Here is a 19,335-nt window from a genome sequence, read left to right on the forward strand (position 1 = left end):
TATAGCTGCAACATTACCTCTCAGATCCTAAATTCAATTCCACAATTGATGAAGGCCAATACGCCACAGAGTTAACCTGCGCAGCTGCTTTGAGCGTCCTATGGACTCAGACCCCAAGATCCCTCTGATCCTCCACACTGCCAAGAGGCTTACCATTAATTCTATATTCTGCCATCATATTTGACCTACCAAAATGAACCACTTCACACTTATCTGGGTTGAACTCCATCTGCCACTTCTCAGCCTAGTTTTACATCCTATCAATGTCCTGCTGTAACCTCTGACAGCCCTCCACACAATCCACAACACCCCCAACCTTTGTGTCATCAGCAAACTTACTAACCCATCCCTCCTGAGATGCTTGGTCAGAATCGGGAAGGAGGCGAAAGAAAGCTTACTAGACTTCAGGGAGTGTGGGGGGAGGGTAAGACTGGGGTGAGCGTGGGAATAAGCTGAAAACAAGGTCATCTGCTAATGAGTTAGAGAGTGAAGACATGGGCAAAAGGTTATGGGAGTTGTGAAATGTAGAGCAGTAAGACAGGGCCAGTGGAAATGATGAAAAATGGAATTTGCAAAATAGTCATAAGACCGTAAGATATAGTAGCAGAATTAGGCCATTTGGCCCAGTGAGTGTACCCTGCGACTTCATCATGGCTGATCCACCTTCCCTCTCAGCCCCAATCTCCTGCTGTCTCCCTGTATCCCTTCATACCCTGATCAATCAAGAATCTATCGACGTCTGCCTTAAATAAGCCCAAAGACTTGGCCTTCGCAGCTGCCTGTGGCAACAAATTCCACAGATTCACCACTCTCTGGCTAAAGAAATTCCTCCTCGTCTCTGTTCTAAAAGGACATCCCTCTATTCTAAGGCAGGGTCCCCGAGTCTTAGACTACCCCACCATATGAAATACCCTCTCCACATCCACTCCATCAAGGCTTTTCACCATTCAATAGGTTTCAATGAGGTCACCCCTCATTCTTCTGAATTCCAGTGAAAACAGGCCCAGAGCCATCATATCTTGGAATCATTTTTGTGAACCTCCTTTGAACCCTCTCCAGTTTCAGCACATCCTGTCCAAGATAAGCGGCCCAGAACTGCTCACAATACTCCAAGTGAGGCCTCGCCAGTGCTTTATAAAGTCTCAACGTTACATCCTTGCTTTTATATTCTAGTCCTCTCGAAATGAATCCTAACATCGCTTTTGCCTTCCTCAACACCAACTCAATCTGCAAACTAACCTTTAGGGAATCCTGCAAAAGGACTCCCAAGACCTTTGCACCTCATATCTTGGAATTTTGAATAGTCTACCCTTCTATCTCTTCTACCAAAGTGCTGAGGAAAGTGGTAGACAGAGAAAAGGAGAGAGAGACCTAGAAAGAGAGAGGGGTAGGGAGAGAGAGGGAGAAGGAGAAAGAGGGAGATAGAGCGAGAGAGGGAGAGGGAAGGGGAGAGAGGGGGAGAGGGAGAAAGAGTGAGAGAAATAAAGAGGAGAGAGAGAGAAAAAGAGAGTGAGAGAGAGAGAAAAGAGAGTGGGGGAGAGGGAGAAAGAGGAAGAGAGAGAGAGAGCTAGAGAGAGGGAGAGAGTAGATGGACAATCTGTGGCTTAACTTACACTTTCATTTTGGAAAGGGTTTAAAAAGTTTCCTGCCATCTCGCCATCATCACGTGGAGTTCCAGGAGGATTGCTGATCCCTGTCATGTTGTTCGGGGAATTCTAAATTGAAAGGGATGACAGACATGGTGATTATCAAGCAATCTCATCATTAACTCTGTTTTCCTACGTCAATGTCTGAATTACGAATGGCAGGCATAAGGAATAACTCATCCACGACTGCACGGCCAAACACCTGAGCAATCACATCGTCAAGTTCGCCGATGACGTGACAGCGGTGCGGCTTATCATCAACAATGTTGAGAAGGCTTAACAAGAAGAGATGGAAGGTTTCGAGGCTAGGCAAATAACCTCTTTCTGAATGTCAAAAGGACACAGGAGATGGTTATCGCCTTCAGGAGAACTTGCACAACTCATACTGGTCTCTATGTCAGTGGCACAGCAGTGGAAAAGCAGTTTCAAACTGCTGAGAGTGCACATCACACAGAACCTCTCTTGCTCCCAGAATACATCCTACACAGTCAAGAAAGCTTATCAACGCCTCTACTTTCTGAAGAGAGCTGGACTTTGCACATCCATACTCACATCATTCTACAGATGTGCATCCTGACAAGTTACGTCACTGCTTGGTATGGAAGTTCCACTGCAGTGGCCATGAAAGTATTACAATGGGTGATCAAAGCTGCCCGTCACATCACCAAGCACCTGCCTACCCGCCAGCATGGACATATATAGAGAAAGGTGCCTGAAAAGAGCCAGTAACATCATGAAAGAACCCAGCCACCCTGCCCATCAGGGTCGAGGCTACGTAGCATCCCTGCCAGGACCACCAGACTCGAAAACAGTTAATTTCCCGCAGCAGTAAAGACCGATCAATGCCTCCATCCACTAACTCCACCATTACTTTATTTCATGTCGGTCACCTTAAGTACAGCCTAGTGTCACTTTACAGACATACATATATACTATGTATATAAGCTATCTTATGTATTTATATTTATAGAATTTTTTAAATTTTTTTTATTGTTTTCTTTATCTTTTGAGCTTTTCCTGTGACCATCAGATCCAGAGTAGCAATTATTTTGTTCTCCTTTACACTTGTGCACAGGAAATGTCACTAAACAATCTTGAATCTTGAATGGAGAATCAAATATTTGTACATATGGAAAGCAGCTGTGGATGTAGTTGCAGTGAACAGTCACTAGATGGAGCCTGAACACAGATTTAAGTTAATTTTTAAAAATGATACTAGAGATTATGTTTAAACAGGGATTCTCCCATTCTTAGACCTCTTACAGGAAGGCTGCTTCAAGCCATCTCTGGATTAAGAATGCCTGATTTAAGGACATGTGAATGAGCTCCCATAAAATGATTCAATTCTAGTCCAATGTACATAATTGCATTTGTTCTTACAAATAACAGCATGATGCAGTTTCCTGCCTCTTTCCATTTTTGGTAATTGTTATTTTTTTTTATCAGTTTTCTGTGTGTTTGATACCATTCATTACCATTCTGTGAAGGTATGATGACCATATTGAGTGATTTTTTTAAGAAGTGCATTTTCTGACCTAGGGACTAAAGTAGACCAAAGGACTTCTGCCAAAGTGTTACCCAGTACATTAGTGTTACCCGTATGTAGATCAGTGTCAGAGCTGTAAGGCTGATGACCTGATTCTCTAACTGACCCAGAGCAGTCAATGGAAAGCCAGTGTTATTCATATCATTAGAATGCAAAGTCCCACAGCTACTAATCCAAGTAGAACATGAGTGGAGATCTCAATATCCTGGACATGACTCACTTTTCCATCAACAGCTAAAGCAGATTATCTGGTCATTATTACTGCTGTATGGAAGCCTGCCATGAATAATCACGTATTTGTTGCATTTTCTAACTAAGTTACAGCAGTGACTAAATTTCAAAAAGTACTTCGGTGTCTGTGAGGCACTTTGGGATGTCCTGAAGATGTAAAAAGACTCACGAGATATTTCTGATCATAGAAGGTGGCAGATTATGAAGGAAAATTTGAGAGCAGGTACATTATTCTGGATCAGAGCTGAGGGATAACTCTTATAGTTGACTGGGCCCACACATTCAGAAATGTTGCACTGTCCCACAATGATAATACGATTTGCCACCGCTGCAGAAAGGGCCATCTGGGACTTACTCTGAAAGTCTGAGCTGCAGCTAGCAGGAAAGACTGAACAGGTTAGGTGGGCTTCTTCTCTTCAACTGGTCAAGTAAACAGGTGGAGGGAGGACAGCTAAAAGAAACTTTAAATGATGACAGAGTCCAATAGAGTAAACAAGGAGGTACTTCTAATTCCATACTCAGCCACTTCAATAAGATGGTGATTGATCCACCCAGTCTGGAACTCAAGAGAAAGCTCTGTTGCCTGGAGAGTTGGCAGAAGCAGAGTAGGGTTTAAGGGGAAGATGGCTAAACATACAAGGGTGAGAGGAGATGTGGTGGGGTGAAATGAAGATGGATGGGAGAAGTCCACTGTGGGGCAGAAACACTAGCTCAGAGCAGAAGGTCTGTTTCTGAATTTAGAGTCTATATAACAAGAAGGCCAACAAAGTCTGTGTGATCTGCACCAACATACCTTTGACAATCCATCGATATCACCAGAACCTGAAAGATACAGAAAGACTGTTAGTTGCTCCCTCTCACCCTGGCTCACTTAAAAGCTCAGATCCTTGGCCCCAACAATACCAAGAGTGAACGGAAAAGGGTGTAATGATCATCTAGTTCCCAAATAGAGGCGGCAAGGCACTATGGAGCCCAAAGCAGGAGAGAAAGGCTTTTCATTCCAATACCACCACTATCTGATCTTCACTCCCTCTGCTCCCTGATCTTGATGAATTGCATTGTACGTATGTCCATGATAATGTTACTCTGGAAACCACCGTTGAATTACATCAGGCAGTTCTGGGCTGCATTACAGTGTGGTAGCTGTACGCCCATGTTACTGCACACTGATGCAAGCACGCTTTTCATTGTACTCTACCTGTACCTCACTATTCTGCATATGACAATAAACTCCACTTGTTGCTCCAAGCCCAACTGCATGTTATCCAGTTCCATAATCTATTGTTACTGAAAGATTGAACAGTTTAGGACTTTATTCCCTGGAATGTAGAAGGTTGGGAGGAGATTTGATAGAGATATAAAAAATAATGAGGGGTACAGATAGGGTATATGCAAGCAGGCTTTTCCCACTGAGGGTGGGTGGGACTGCAACTGGAGGTCATGGGTTAAGGGTGAAAGGTGAAAAGTTTAAGGGGAACATGAGGGTAAATTTCTTCACTCAGACAGACGATCAAGAGAGTGGGGAACGAGCTGCCAGTGCAAGTGGTGCATACAAGCTCAATTTCAATGTTTAAGAGAAGTTTGGTTAGGAACATGGATGGTATGGTCCTGGTACAGGTCAATGGGTGTAGGCAGCTTAAGTGGTTTGGCACAGACTAGATGGGCCAAAGGGCCTGTTTCTGCGCTGTACTTTGCTATGACTCTATGAATGTTACTCCGGTTTTTAATCTATATTATTTTGTGTTTTGCTTCAGACTCATGTCTGCTAATTCAGGTCCAAGCCCATGTTACTTGTTTTATTCCAGGGTCTTGTCTACATTGTTTTACTCCAAGCCCAAGTTTTACTTATTTTGTTACTCCAAGCCTTCAGGCTATGTGCTGCCAGCCTGAATTACTTTTACTCCAGGCTCGCTTTACATCACTGGCCATTACCTAGCGTTCCGTTCATGTGATGAGGCTCCATGCCTGCCATTCCACCAAGCGGACCCTCAGCTCCAGGACCCATTGGGAACTGAAAGAGAGGGAAGGAAGAGACAATTTATCTGCTGCCCCATGCCACTCAATGCAGGGGTCACTGTGTAGGGACCACAAGGCATGTTAGTTTTTTATGCTCAGTGGGAAGCACAGATCTCCTTAGATAATAATAGGCTTGAGCCCAATCTAGGAACTCAAGCTGACACCAGTGAAGCAGGATTAGAATCAGGTTTATCGTCACTGACGTATGTCATGAAATTTGTTGTCTTACAGCAGCAGCACGGTGCAATATATAAAATGTTACAATAAGAAGTATAAATAAGGACATAAACAGGGCAAAAAGAGAGCAAAATAATGAAGTGGTGTTCAAAGGTTCATGGACTTTAGAAATATGATGGCGGAGGGTTGAAAAAGGATCTAGTGCTCTCTCTCTCAGCGTATATGACAACTAAACTCTTCTCGGGCTTCCAGCCGGGTATAGGTATCAATTTTAACTGACGTTTCGATGACAAACTCTGCCATCTTCGTCAGGGATGGTGCCTGGGCATGTCTAGCCCGGTGGTATTTATACCCCTGTCGTCCGTCCCTCCTGATTGGGTAGTCCTCATCCAATCAGGTTTCTGCCTCCTACCTTTTATCGATGACAAACTCCAGCACCTTCATCAGGGCCGATGCCCTGGCATGTCTAGTCTGGTTCCAGACAATGTCTAAAATTCTAGTGCTTAGTTTGAGCGAGACCTTCATCTTTGTTAAAATTCTTTTCTTCTAATTTTATTACAATGGCAGTAGCAGAACATTGCATTCGCTACGGCCACAGGATTGACTTTGATGGCACAGAACTACTGTATCGTGCTACTGGCTTTTGGGACCGCCTGGTGAAGGAAGCCTTTGAAATAAAACTAGAGGAGTTTATTTATTCCTAAATTGTTAGGTATGCATCATCAGACTCCAGCACCTCCTCCCTGATGGTGATAATGAGAAGAGGGCATGTCCTAGGTGATGGGGGTCCTTAATGATGCATGCCAGCTTTTTGAGGCATCAACCTCTGAAGATGTCCTCAAAAATGCTGCACTGTTGGACAGACCTATTGACGCAGAGGTATTAAACCAACCACCCTGCTTACTGCCAGGGTTCAGAGAAGGGCACTGAGTTCTGCTCTTACCCCTTATGAGGTATCAGTAGTACTGCAACATATATTGCAGTCGGCCCTCCTTATCCGTGGGGGATTGGTTCCAGGACCCCTCGCGGATACCAAAATTCTTGGATGCTCAAGTCCCTTATTCAACCTGTCTCAATGAGGTGGAACTTAGGACCCAGCGGAACCCCAGACATTATTTAACCTGTCTCAGTGCGGTGGACATTAGGACCCAGTGGCAGAGATCTGAATCCACAGTGTTTCTGTTCACGAAAATAATCACGAACACAATTAAAAATAAAGTGGAAATAATAAAGCGATCGGAAAGAGGTGAAATGCCAGCGGTCAATGGAAAAGCATTAGGCTACGTCGGTCAACGATCGGAACAATTTTAAAGGATAAAGTGAGAAAGGCTCTGCCCCAATGAAAGCTACAATTATTACTAAGCAACGCAGTGGTTTAATTATTGGGTTTTGGGGTTTTGGATCCTCCACATCAACCCGGCACGATGGAGAGTGCACTCAAAAGTGGTCTGTCACTAGATCGAACTCCGGAACCTCCCGAGCCCGGCGCAGAAACATATGTTCTTAAGCGTTTTATATGCATAGAAAGGTAAAATATATACTATATACTAAGATAAACGTTTGACTAACTGATGCTAAATAATACCATATGTACTTGTTCCGACTTACTTAGTAAGAGAACTTCCAATTTTTTTCGATCCCGATCCACGATAACGCACGCACATCTTTCCTTATACTTTAAATCATCTCTAGATTACTTATAATACCTAATACAATGTAAATGCTATGTAAAATGGTTGTTATACTGCATTGTTTAGGGAATAATGACAAGAAAAAATAGTCTGCAAATGTTCGAACAACAAGTGCTGGAAGAGCACTTCTGGGTTTTCGTGGTTCGTGGTTGGTTGAATTCGTGCATGCGGAATTCGTGGATAAGGAGGGCCAACTGTATCATAATAATTATATGATTGGTTCCTTAAGGTTTATATAGCCGGAGTGGTGTTGGGGATAAGCTCCTGCTGTCTATTAAATGCTCCCAATGGTGTGTATCTCAAATAGCCTCTGACAACCAAGTCCAACTCCTAGCCTTCTTGTGTGGCTTAGCTACTAAGCCCAGCAGAACCTTTTCTACTGACAGGAGAAGGGGCAAAAGCAGCTTACTGGTGCATTAGAAGCAGTCATTTCAGGCAGATGGGGCTCGTCGGCTGTGGTTGGCATCTCATCCAGCAGAAGGAAAACTCTGATCTCAAATCTCTGCTGCCTTGCGGCTATACCCGCTCGTGAGGGAAACTCCGGAGCTGGAGTCCCTAAGGCAGTCCAGTGCTGAGTTCAACGCTGACTGGCAACTCCTGCGATGCCGCTGGTGACAAACTGTATCGGTCTCTGCCGTTCCTTTGGATTCATTCATCAGCTAGTGGAGAGGGGGCACCTGTGGCTGCATGGGCCACAGCTTGCTGTCTCTATAATACTACCCAGGCTTGTGTAGATAGGATGCAACATCCATGGGCGACCCTAACCAATGGAGGGCCTCAGTTATATGATCAAAACTGCTATCACCCTGAAATGTTAACTCTGTTCCTCTCACCACAGGTGCTGCCTGACCTGCTGATCTACTTCCATCGTTCTGGTTTTATTTCAGATTTCCAGCTTCTGCAGTATTGTGCTTTTGGGAATGAGCTTCCTGATCATTTCCTGTTTGAGGACACAAGCAGCCAACGCTTGGTCCGAGATATGTGGAAGCTGTTCCAAGGACCTGGGGGCACTGACCTAAACTTCTCAGCAAAAAGAATTCAGAAGGATGACCGTTGATCTGGAGCTAATTTTGTGAGGATAATGGAAGGAATCAATTGGAGCTTTCAAAGGATTAGGATAGGCATTGAGAAAGGATAATTTTCAGAGTGAAGGAGTAATACGGATGGGATTGCCAGAGTAGGAAAGATGGGTTAAACAGCCTCCTTCTATGCTTGAAGTGTTCTAAGATTCTTGCCTGCTTTCCTAGACGTCGTGGTTATGCAGCACTTTTAACAAAATGATCCAAGAAACTTCAAATCAAATAAACTGAGGTATTAGGTTTAGTGACCAAAAGCACGGTGGTGGATGTAGGATTTAAGGAGGATGTGGAATGGGGTCAAAGCACAGGCACCCATGGTTCAACCTGGGGGGTCTGAAAAGTTGATCACTAAGCTCACGGACAGAGCACAGGAACAGCGGAGTTTTGAATGAGCTCGATTTTGTTCACGCGACACACAGTTCAGCACTCAACACTGTCGTCCCAAAGACTGCGGTGAACAAACTCCTACACGTCAGTCTAAATACACCACCGTGCAACAGGGTGTTGGGGCTTTCTAACCAATAGATCTCAGATAGTCAGAATGCACCACTTCTCTTCCCTTCCCCACATCCTCAACGTGGGTGCCAACAATCCCCCCCTACAGGGCTCTGTGCTGAGCCCATTGCTATACACTCTGCTAAATCATGACTGCAAGGCCAAGCACCCGAGTGATCACGCTGGCAAGTTTGCCAATGACAGGACAGTGGCGGGGCTCATCACCAGCGACGTTGAGACAGCTCACAGAGAGGAGGTGGAAGTGCTCGAGGCCAGGCGCCAGGCAAATAACCCCTTCCTCAATATCAACAAGGTATTGACTTCAGGAGAACTTGCCCCACTCACAACCCCTCCACCCTTCTACATCAGAGCGCAGTGGAAACTGAGAAAACTTTCTAGCTCCTGGGAGTGCACAAACTCTCATGGTCTCAAAACACTTTCTACACAATCAGGAATGGTGAGATGGGAAGCAGGGTAACAATAGTGTGCACCAGGGTTTGGCAGCTGATGGAACGAGATGAGCAGGGGTGACATTAAAGGGTTGGAGCTATCTTCCCCTCCTGAAGCTGCTGAGTTACACCTGCAGCCTGCAGAAAGCAGAACCGGACACAGGGGGGGGGGGGGGGGGGGGGGGGGTGTGTGTGTGTGTGTGTGTGTGTGTGTGTGTGTGTGTGTGTGTGTGTGTGTGTGTGTGTGTGTGTGTGTGTGTGTGTGTGTGTGTGTGTGTGTGTGTGTGTGTATGTATTTATATGGAGCAGAGGCCGGAGACCCAGGCCTCGCAGAATCACAGCCGGACTGCCCCACACAGCCACCTCCCTCAGACTTACTCCGGGTCGATTCCCTCCAGGCCCAATAGGATTCATCATCGTGTACATGTTCTCGCTGGAGTTGGTAGAATCTGATAAAAAATAGCAAAAGGCAAAGGTTCAAGGCAGGACTTGGAGGTTGCTGGAGTTTCATAGAAACATACGAAAAACTACAGCATGATACAGGCCCTTCGGCCCACAATGCTGTGCCGGACATGTCCTAACTTTGGAAATTACCTAGGGTGACCCATAGCCCTCTGTTTTTCTAAGCTCCATGTACCCATCCAGGAGTCTGTTAAAAGACCCTATCGTATCCGCCTCCACCACCGTCGCTGGCAGCCCATTCCTGGCACTCACCACTCTCTGCGTAAAAAACTTACCCCTGACATCTCCTCTGTACCTACTTCCAAGTACCTTAAAATTGTATCCTCTCACGTTAGCCATTTCAGCCCTGGGAAAAGGTCTCCGACTAGCCACATGATCAATGCCTCTCATCATCTTAAACACCTCTATCAGGTCATCTCTCATCCTCTGTCACTCCAAGGAGAAAAGGCCAAGTTCATTCAACCTATTCTCATAAGGCATGCTCCCCAATCCAGGCAACATCCTTGTAAATCTCCTCTGCACCCTTTCTATAGTTTCCACATCCTTCCTGTAGTGAGGTGACCAGAACTGAGCACAGTACTCCAAGTGGGGTCTGACCAGGGTCCTATATTACCCCTTGGCTCTTAAACTCAATTCCTTTCAAACCACAATCAAGCAGCATTCCTACTGGCATGATCCACATTTCTGATCCTGACCTCATACCCAGAAGAAGCAGTGAGCACACTCTGTCCCAGCCCTGCTCAGAACAAAAAGCATCCAATGCTCCTTTCTGATCTGTGTGACGGAACTTTGAACAGTTTCATTGCTGCATTGACCAGGAATCCACACACACTTAAACACAATAAGAATCAACTCCCATAGGGCAGCCGGCTGAGTATTCGGGAAGTGTGCACACCAGCTCACGGACATCTTCAACACTTCACTCTTCCAGGCTGCTGTCCCCATGTGCTTCAAATCAGCTACCATCATCCCTGTACCAAGGAACTCTACACCTTCAGAACTAAATGACTGTGGCGCCGACACCAGTCATTGTGAAGTGCTTTAAATGGCTGGTAATGGGACACATCAAAAGCTCCATTCCTGCCACATTGGACAATCATCAATATGCTTACCAAATGAAACGCTCCACGACAGATGACATAACATCTGTCATGCACCTGGCCTTAACATACCTAGAAAACAAGGGCACTTCTGTCAGAATTCTGTTTCGGGATTTCAGTTCAACAGGCAACACTACTGTCCCACAGAACCTGGTGTACGAACTCCTAATGTCGGTCTGAATACACCACTGTGCAACTGGGTGCTGGACTTCCTAACCAATAGACCTCAGACAGTCAGTATGTACTGTACAACCGCTCCTCCCTTCCCATCATCCTAAACACAGGGGCTCCTCCATGGCTGTGTGCTGAGCCCATTGCTGTATGCTCTGCTAACACATGACTGGCTGCACGTCCAAACACCCCAGTGATCATATTGTCAAGTTCGCTGATGACGCGACAGCAGCGGGGCTCATCACCAACAATGATGAGGCAATTTACAGAGAGGAGGTGGAAGTACCAGGCAAATAATCTCTTCCTCAGTGTCAACAAGACAAGGGAGAGAGTTATCGACTTCAGGAGAACTCACGTCCCTCCGCCCTTCTACATCAGCAGCACAGCAATGGAAACTGTGAACATTTTCAAACTCCTGGGACAGCACATCTCGCACAAACTCTCATGGTCCCAAAGCACATTCTACACAATCAGGACAGCTCACCAATGTCTCTACTTTCTGAGCAGGCTGAAGAGAGCTGGAATTAGCACGTCTGTACTCACTTCATTCTACAGATACATGGCAGAGAGCATCATAACAAGCTGCATCACTGCTTGGCATGGGAAATGCACTGTGGCGGACAGGAAGGCACCAGAAACGGCAGTCAAAACTGCCCAACACATCATCGGCACCAGCACACCCACCATCAAGGACACATGTAGAGAAAGGTGCCGGAAAAGGCACAGTAACATCACGAAGGATCCCACACACCCTGCTCATACACTGTTCCGCTCTCACCAGGGAGCAGGCTACTTAGCATCCATGCCAGCTTCACCAGACAGTTACTTTCCACAAGCAGGAAGGCTAATCAACACTTCCACCCACTAACCAAACCCCACCATCACTACTTTATCATTTCCTGTCAGTCACCTTAGGTACAGACACACCTCTGCCTAGTGTCACTTAATGAATGTACAATCAATCTATGTACAGAAACTACCTTACGTATGTATAGTCATTGTGTTTTTTTAAATTATTATGTTTTTTGTGCTGCATTGGATCCAAAGTATCAGTTATTCTGTTCTTTACACTTGTGTACCGGAAATATTAAGCAATCTTGGACCTTGAAAAAACAGACATCTTCTCCTGACACATAGAATATGTGAGGAGGTATCACAGCAGTACAGGAGTACAGAATGAGGCAAGTTTACTCTGTATTTAAGCCGTAATTTTCATTTTTTAAATAACTGGAAACATCAACAAAACAGCTGCCATTAAAATGCCCCACTCACTTCCCGGGACACTTTCCAGTCTCTGTGGGACTGACCCATCCTGCAAGGTTACCTGTAATCCTATAGACGTTGTATGGTTCACTCTGCCGGGACACCCAGATATGAAAAGTGGATCAGATTGATGGCTTGGATGAACTTTTTGATGGCCCACTGCCTGAACCCAGCTGGGCCAGATCCAGGACTAGACCCACCTTGGCCTGAACCAAGGCTAGACCCAATTATAGACAGTGTGAGGATTCATGAACCACCTTCTGAACTATCACGTGGGATTCGTGCAATGCTCTCCATTCTGTCTCCTCACGTTAAAGGGGGAGATTCCAACACAGAGAGATGTCCCTTGAGATCCCCTTTCATGGCAGAATGTACTAACACTGCACGTGCAGCCCACAGGCTGGGGCAGGAAGCGGAGTATTGCTGGGGCAGCCTACACAGGAAACCCCTCTGTGCCATGTGGAATGACATGGAAGGTAATTCCAGAAGATGGCTCAAGTCAGGTAACCGAGCCTCAAGGATACGGATCCAATGAGAGATTTCTTCAAAGGGCTCAGCCCAACACCTCTGAGCTCTCAGCACTCATACAATCCATGTCAAAGAGTTGGCCACGTTATTCAGCTTGCTGCCATGTCTGCCCATCCCATCCTCCAAACCGCCCTTCAAAAGCAGCAGGCACAATAATTGGAGGAGACCATTTCCTAAACAGGTCTTAAGGCTGCGTCATGGCAGAACGTGTAACACACCAGCACGCGCCATCTGGGAGGATGCTCGGCGCACAGGGTTCGAAGTAGGCAGGGATAGGCCTTGGGGACAGATGCATTCCAACAGGAGGGGCTGAATGATCTGACAGTGTTATGATTCACAACCCAACGCCACTCCAACACCCCCACGATTTCATTATCCTTCATCGCTGTCGCTTCCTTAAGAACCAAAAGAGGGGCAAGATTCATTACCTCCAGGGCTGGGAATGATTGGCGTTCCTGGGGGTGCACTGCCCGGTGGACCCTGAGAGAGATCACATGGGGAAAAAAAAACAGGTCAACAAAGGGCAACGTGGGAGGGGTGCGGATGGGGGCGGGGAATCCTTCTCTGTCGCAGAGGGGAGGAGGAGGGAGAGAAATGGGTGACTGAGGGAGGACTGGTGGAGGTAGGGAGAAGAGGCAGGCGAAATATCTGCCTTTCAGTGGTAGGGGTGGAATAAAACCAGTCAGGAAAGGGTGGACATTGGAAAGGAAAGGGTTCAGTGAGGCTAATGGCCTTGTGGAAGGGGGTTTGGGGGAGGTTTACAGGGATGGGTGCATCAGAAGGAAAGTGCAGCAGAGGGGATGGGTGCAAAGAAGGGAAAGGGAGGGGCTTATATTGGGATGGTAGCGGTGTAAACTGTGATAGGAAGCGAATGGGGGGGACCACGGGAGAGGAATTTGAGAAGAGGAGAGGAGCTGGCTGCGGAGTGTGCAGGGAGGGACGATTGGTGAAGGCAGATATGGGCTGGAGGGGGTGGACTTTGGTGCAGGGGTGGTGCGAGTGGGCCTCTGCCCATCTAGCAGGACGTGCGTTTTTCTGAGGACAATAAACTCACCACATAGCTGCCCGGTGATGATGAGGAATATGGTATCTGGGACAAAGAAAGAGGCAAACCATTAGCAATGAACCTCCATTACTGGAGCCTTCAAGTCTAGCAACACCCTACATTATGGCCATTGTTGGCCCCGATTAACTGAAGGTACAATCCATAAGAACATAGGAGTAGGTCAATTCCCTCATTAAGCTTCCTCCCCCTTCAGTAAGTTCATGGTTGATCTCATCCTAATGTCAGTGTGTGAAACGTTAGATATCTCCATTTCGGAGCTGTTTTGCAGTTACGGACACAATGGTCATTCCCAGTTTATACTGCTCTCAGAATGAACTCATGTCCGATTGTAAAACCATTAACCAACCAGAAGAACTCAGTGATAAGACTGGATAACTGGCATGATCAGGGCTTGGAGTATTGACACCAAAGGAAGAGACTGACTGTGACGGGGTTGGAAAAGGGGAACCGATTACAGCATTGTTTGAGGAGAATTTGGTTTCTCTGAATCCTTCTGACACCTAATCATTGGTTACTTACCGAATTAGCATTGGGTGGGTTTGGCCATGTTCTCCCACCGCCTGGACCCCTGTAATCAAAACACATCTCTGTGTTACCGATATCATACAGGAGGACTACTCTTGTCAATCACTCAGACAAGTGAATGCTCCTGATAACAGACAGCACTCCCCAGTACAGAGGTTTTGACTGGCAGACCACCATGGACAGACCCTTCATTGGAGACCATCACTGGAGAACCCACAACAACATCTAGATCACAATTTCTTCTGAGCCAAATGTTGCCTTTGCTTCTGCGAAATCTCTTTATTCATACTTTAACACCAAGCATGCAATTTCTAAACGTTTTCCAAAAAACTGAAACTATCTCTTTGGTCATTTTACTTTGCTGCTTGTGTGTCAGTTGGCTGCTGCATTTCCTACTTTACAGTGAGTGCACTGCAAATGTATCCCGTCAGCAGTTAGGTGACGTGCTGAAGGGTCTCGCAGGGAAATCACTGAGGCTGCAGAAAGCCATTTGGATCATTCCGACCAGCATCCAAACCAAAACCCAAACTGGACCGTTCTCCAAGACTGAGGCTGCTCACGATTGAGCTGAGGAGGTTCAGAGTAGATCTGAAGGTGGCACATTATTTGGGATGGACTTGAAGGATTGCATTGGAAGAAACTGTTTTCATTAAGGATAGAGTTTATAAGGTGATCGACATAAGATACAGAAGGGCCAAATGGAGAATATTTTATGCAGAGATTTGGAAAGAGGGGTGGAAGTAGATTCAACAAGAACTTTTCAAAGGGGCAATGAAATGAAGCAAGACAATGCTGGTACAAGCAATGGACCAAATGGTCACCCTTATTATTTTCTATAGTGGTCAAATGATGCCACCTTCCCTTTATCCTTCAGGTGGCTCACAGTATCTTCTACTGATGTTACAACAGTCTCTGTCTCCAATGACTGGGACCAAATAACCACACAACCCAAAAATTGCAATTCATTAGGAAATCTTACAGATTCATTCCCGGCATTCCAGGACCTCCTAAAGAGTTAGGCGGGGGCCGCATTGCGCCTCCGTAATTCTGGAAGAGAAAAAGACAAAAGATCCCGGAGTGAGCGAGGGATGGCAAAGAAGCCTGGCAGTGCCAGGATTAGATGTGTAGCAGGGTGGAACAGCCGCTGCCTCACGACTCCAGCAACCTGGGTTCGATTCTGACCCCAGGTGCTGTCTACCGTATAGAGATATAGAGTCATAGAGCAATACAGCAGGAATGCAGGCTGCTTGGCCATGCTGAGCATGGTGGCCACCCAGCTGGCCCCAATTTCCTGCATTCGGCCCATATCCCTCTAAGCCCCACCTCTACACGCACCTATGCAAGCACCTCGTGAATGATACCACCGTACCTGCCTCAATTACTTTCCCTGGCAGCTCGTTCTATGTACTCACCACCCACTGTGTAGGAAAGTTGCCCCTTGGGTCTTTTTTAACTCTTTCCTCTCCCACCTTGCACCTACTCCCTCTAGTTCTTGATTTCCCTTCCCTACACATTCTACCTCTGCATGGGCTCTCTCCAGATGAAAACTGCAGGTGGGTTAATTGGCCAGTGTGAATTGCTCCTCGGGGGTGGATGTCTGGGATGGGGGGGGAGTGGGTTGATGCAAATGTAGGGAGAACAAAATGGGTTAGTGTAGGATTGGTGTAAATGGGTCGTTGGTCAGCGGGGGCCTGGTGGGACGAAGGGGTTGCTCTTGTGTATGACTCTGTGACAGGATGGGATCAGGTGGTTCGACACAGGCAGAAGTTTGACAGGTGGGACGTCTGCTGGAAACAAGGATTCTTTCTGCAGCACAGATTCAGTGGGAATTGAGAGACAGCTCCTGAGGGTGGCTCCGCTCATTTCCTGGTAGATTCAAGCTTCTACATTAACTCTGGCTATGAAGGTTCTTGCTGTTGCTCAGCTTGACGATGTGCAGTCAGAGTCAGTGGAGACTCCCATCCTCTCAACTTTCCCTTTCATTCGCTCCTCCACTCCCTCTCCACTTTCTTTGCATCTTAAAGCCTGTTTGTCTTCATCTCTGCGAAGTTGAGGACCCTGCACATGAACTTGTTCCTCCCTCAGAGACACAGATAGACTTGTTGAACAACTTCCGACATTCTTTGATTTTACTTCAAACTTCAGCAGTTGCAGGTTTTTGCTTTCTACCTTTGCAAGTCTAAGACTGACTTGGAAAGGAGGGTGAGAAATATTCCTGGCACAGCATGGGTTAATCAGTGAATCGGGTGATCATCCATTAAGGACGAGAAAGCAAGATCATAGACAGCGGAGGAACAGTCTGGCCCTCAAGGGCAGAGCTATACGTATGGAGTGAGTAGAACAGTACCTGGGGTCCCATCCCAGCTAGTCCTCGAGGAGCAGTCATTCGCTGTATTGGACCGGCCATTCCTGGATGACCTGAAACAACATAAAAGCAATTCTTCATCAGAAGTACTCTTGCATTCCCCAAGATCCTTCGTAAATACTAGCCATTCCTAGGGACACCCCATAACACTGTCACAGACCCGTGGTGCTAATACACACCACAGGACATTTCAAGAACTGACCCATTTCCAGCATTATTCATAAATACTGAGATTAAAGAAACGAAAGGTTGGTTCCATCTGTCACTTGTACATCAGAACATTGAAACACGGAGTGAAATGCATAAAATGTGTGAATGAGGATTCTGCCCAAGGATGTGCTGGGCAGCCCACAAGCGTGGCTACACTTCCAGCGCAGACATAGCATGCCCACCATTTACTAACCCTAACCCTGACCCTGACCCTGACCCTGACCCTGACCCTGACCCTGACCCTGACCCTAACCCTAACCCTAACCCTAACCCTAACCCTAACCCTAACCCTAACCCTTACGTCTGAGGAATGCGGCAGGTGTCACAACCATGGACTCTGCTGCAGAGTCTATGCACCCGCAAAGGCAGGCTGTAGAATAGGTTTGGCAGGTGCGTTCACGAACATGCGTGTTCCAGCTAACTACTGCTTCATTATGGTAGTATTTAACCCCCTTCTTTTCATTCTAGTCTTGTCGAGACTTGACTGAAAGCACAGTAGCGTTTACACTCCCTGCTTATCCTCGTCCTTGCCTGGGAAAGTGGACTACCGTTTTGACTGACACTGAAAAGGAACGGCATTCATTTAGTATCTAGTTATTTCTTCCAGCCACGGAGTTGCCACGTGACTTTCAGTCTGAGAGCTTTGGTTAATGGCACTGTTAGCCTAGTGTTTATTGTTTTACTTTTCCTCTAACTTTACAACAGTTCTCATTAAAGTCAGTGAACTTCTGACCCACTTCAGGGTCTCTCTCACCACACTTGGGTCACATCAGGACAGGGGGAAAGCGGAGCACCTGGAGGAAACCCACTTTGTCACGGGGAGAACTTATAGACAGCAGCGGAAACTTAACCCTGACCATCGGTGCTGCAAAGTGTACACTAGCCGCTACACCACTGTACTGACCATTCTTGGAATCCACGTAAATACTGACACAGTCCTGCAGTCCCCTGTGAATACTGCCACACACCCATAACCACCCCCTGCCCCCAGCAAACATTGACATTTCAGTGACATCCCTTATCAATACTGAATCCCTTCCAGGGTCTCCATGTGAGCGACAACACTCCTGGGAATTTGCTGTGAAAGTGCTGCACTTACAGGAAGCCACTATGGATCTACTGATGAATATCCCACCGTCTCCCAGAAATCTCCTGCGAATGCTGATATGCTTCTGGGAACCCCGTAAGTACTAATACACTCCAGGCTTCACACTTTCAGGATGCTGATACACTCTCAAAGACCTCCCTGTGAAAACCGGCAGACTCAGGGACCTCCAGAATCGGAGTCTGTGTATTTGGCAATTGAATGTTACAAAGCCCCACTCAGGCCTCGCCTTAAGAAGGATGTTGAAAATTCAGTGGTGAACCGATTTAAGTTTTCAGAGTTGGTGGTTGGAGGTGAACTATTTTTATTTCAAGGCTCACCTCTGATCATAAAACATGCTGTCTATGTAAGAAATACAAAAAACAGTTCATGGTTTTTTTTACATTCATAGTGCCGATCAGTCCGTACATTCATTGGGTATCTACGTTAGCAGTGTTAGCACATTCTGTGCACAAGGCACCAACACGACACTTGTGCCACTTCCAAGTGTTTTTGAGAGCCTTTTACATTCGAATGAGAGCTGATCTCATGAAACACACAAGATTCTCCTGGGACTTGATGGGATATTTGGAATGATGATGTTTGCAAAAACTAGGGTAAATAGAATTACAGTCTTGACATGGGGGTCAGCTATTCAGGGAGATGTGAAAAGGGTTCTTCACCCATCTTGGGAATTACTGGTCCTCCCAGGTTATGGCTGGATTCTGTTTCTGTGAGCTGCTCATAACCCGGACAGGACAGTTCACAACTTGGAAACTGAATTTCCACACAGGAAGACCCCAGCAGGTTCATCCCATGGTCCTCAAACACTTGTTCAGTTGTACAGATTGTACATAATTCGGGTGTTCGTAAGCTGGGAGAAACAATCTGTATTTGTTGAACAGATTTATTAAAGGCTCATTGGATGAGTGCATTCAAGATAAAGGTGGGAACATTTTTGGCTATTAAAGGAATCAAGCGTTATGGAATTGCTATAGGAAGAAGGCACTGAAGTAAGCATCATCTCCGTACTGAATAGTATAAGGAGATATTTGCATTTTGAATAGATTCCATTACCCTATGTCCGAGAACAAAGCCATCACAAGCTACTATAGATCAAATGGGATGACTAACTAATCAGCAGGTATTTACAGGTTAATAAGGAGAAGGTGGCTACGCTATAAGAACGTAAGATACATGAGCAGAATTAGGCCATTCGGCCTACTTGTTT

At 46.2% G+C, this 19,335-nt stretch overlaps 1 protein-coding gene across 4 annotated transcripts in view; it reads right to left on the reverse strand.

Annotated features, from left to right (window-relative positions):
* The window catches only part of ssbp4 (single stranded DNA binding protein 4), a 160,593-nt gene that overhangs the window by 4,235 nt on the left and 137,023 nt on the right, over window positions 1–19,335 (reverse strand). For all 4 annotated transcript variants that reach the window (XM_073068501.1, XM_073068502.1, XM_073068500.1 and 1 more), the window contains 9 exons: window positions 16,793–16,863; window positions 15,425–15,492; window positions 14,440–14,488; window positions 13,909–13,944; window positions 13,283–13,334; window positions 9,709–9,779; window positions 5,356–5,434; window positions 4,217–4,245; window positions 1,614–1,715 (listed from right to left, as the gene is read on the reverse strand). In XM_073068501.1, coding sequence (XP_072924602.1) covers window positions 1,614–1,715; window positions 4,217–4,245; window positions 5,356–5,434; window positions 9,709–9,779; window positions 13,283–13,334; window positions 13,909–13,944; window positions 14,440–14,488; window positions 15,425–15,492; window positions 16,793–16,863 — 557 coding nt within the window. The remainder of the gene's footprint in view (window positions 1–1,613; window positions 1,716–4,216; window positions 4,246–5,355; window positions 5,435–9,708; window positions 9,780–13,282; window positions 13,335–13,908; window positions 13,945–14,439; window positions 14,489–15,424; window positions 15,493–16,792; window positions 16,864–19,335) is intronic.

This window comes from Hemitrygon akajei, chromosome 16 (assembly GCF_048418815.1).
Source record: "Hemitrygon akajei chromosome 16, sHemAka1.3, whole genome shotgun sequence".
Classification (NCBI taxonomy): Eukaryota; Metazoa; Chordata; class Chondrichthyes; order Myliobatiformes; family Dasyatidae; genus Hemitrygon; species Hemitrygon akajei.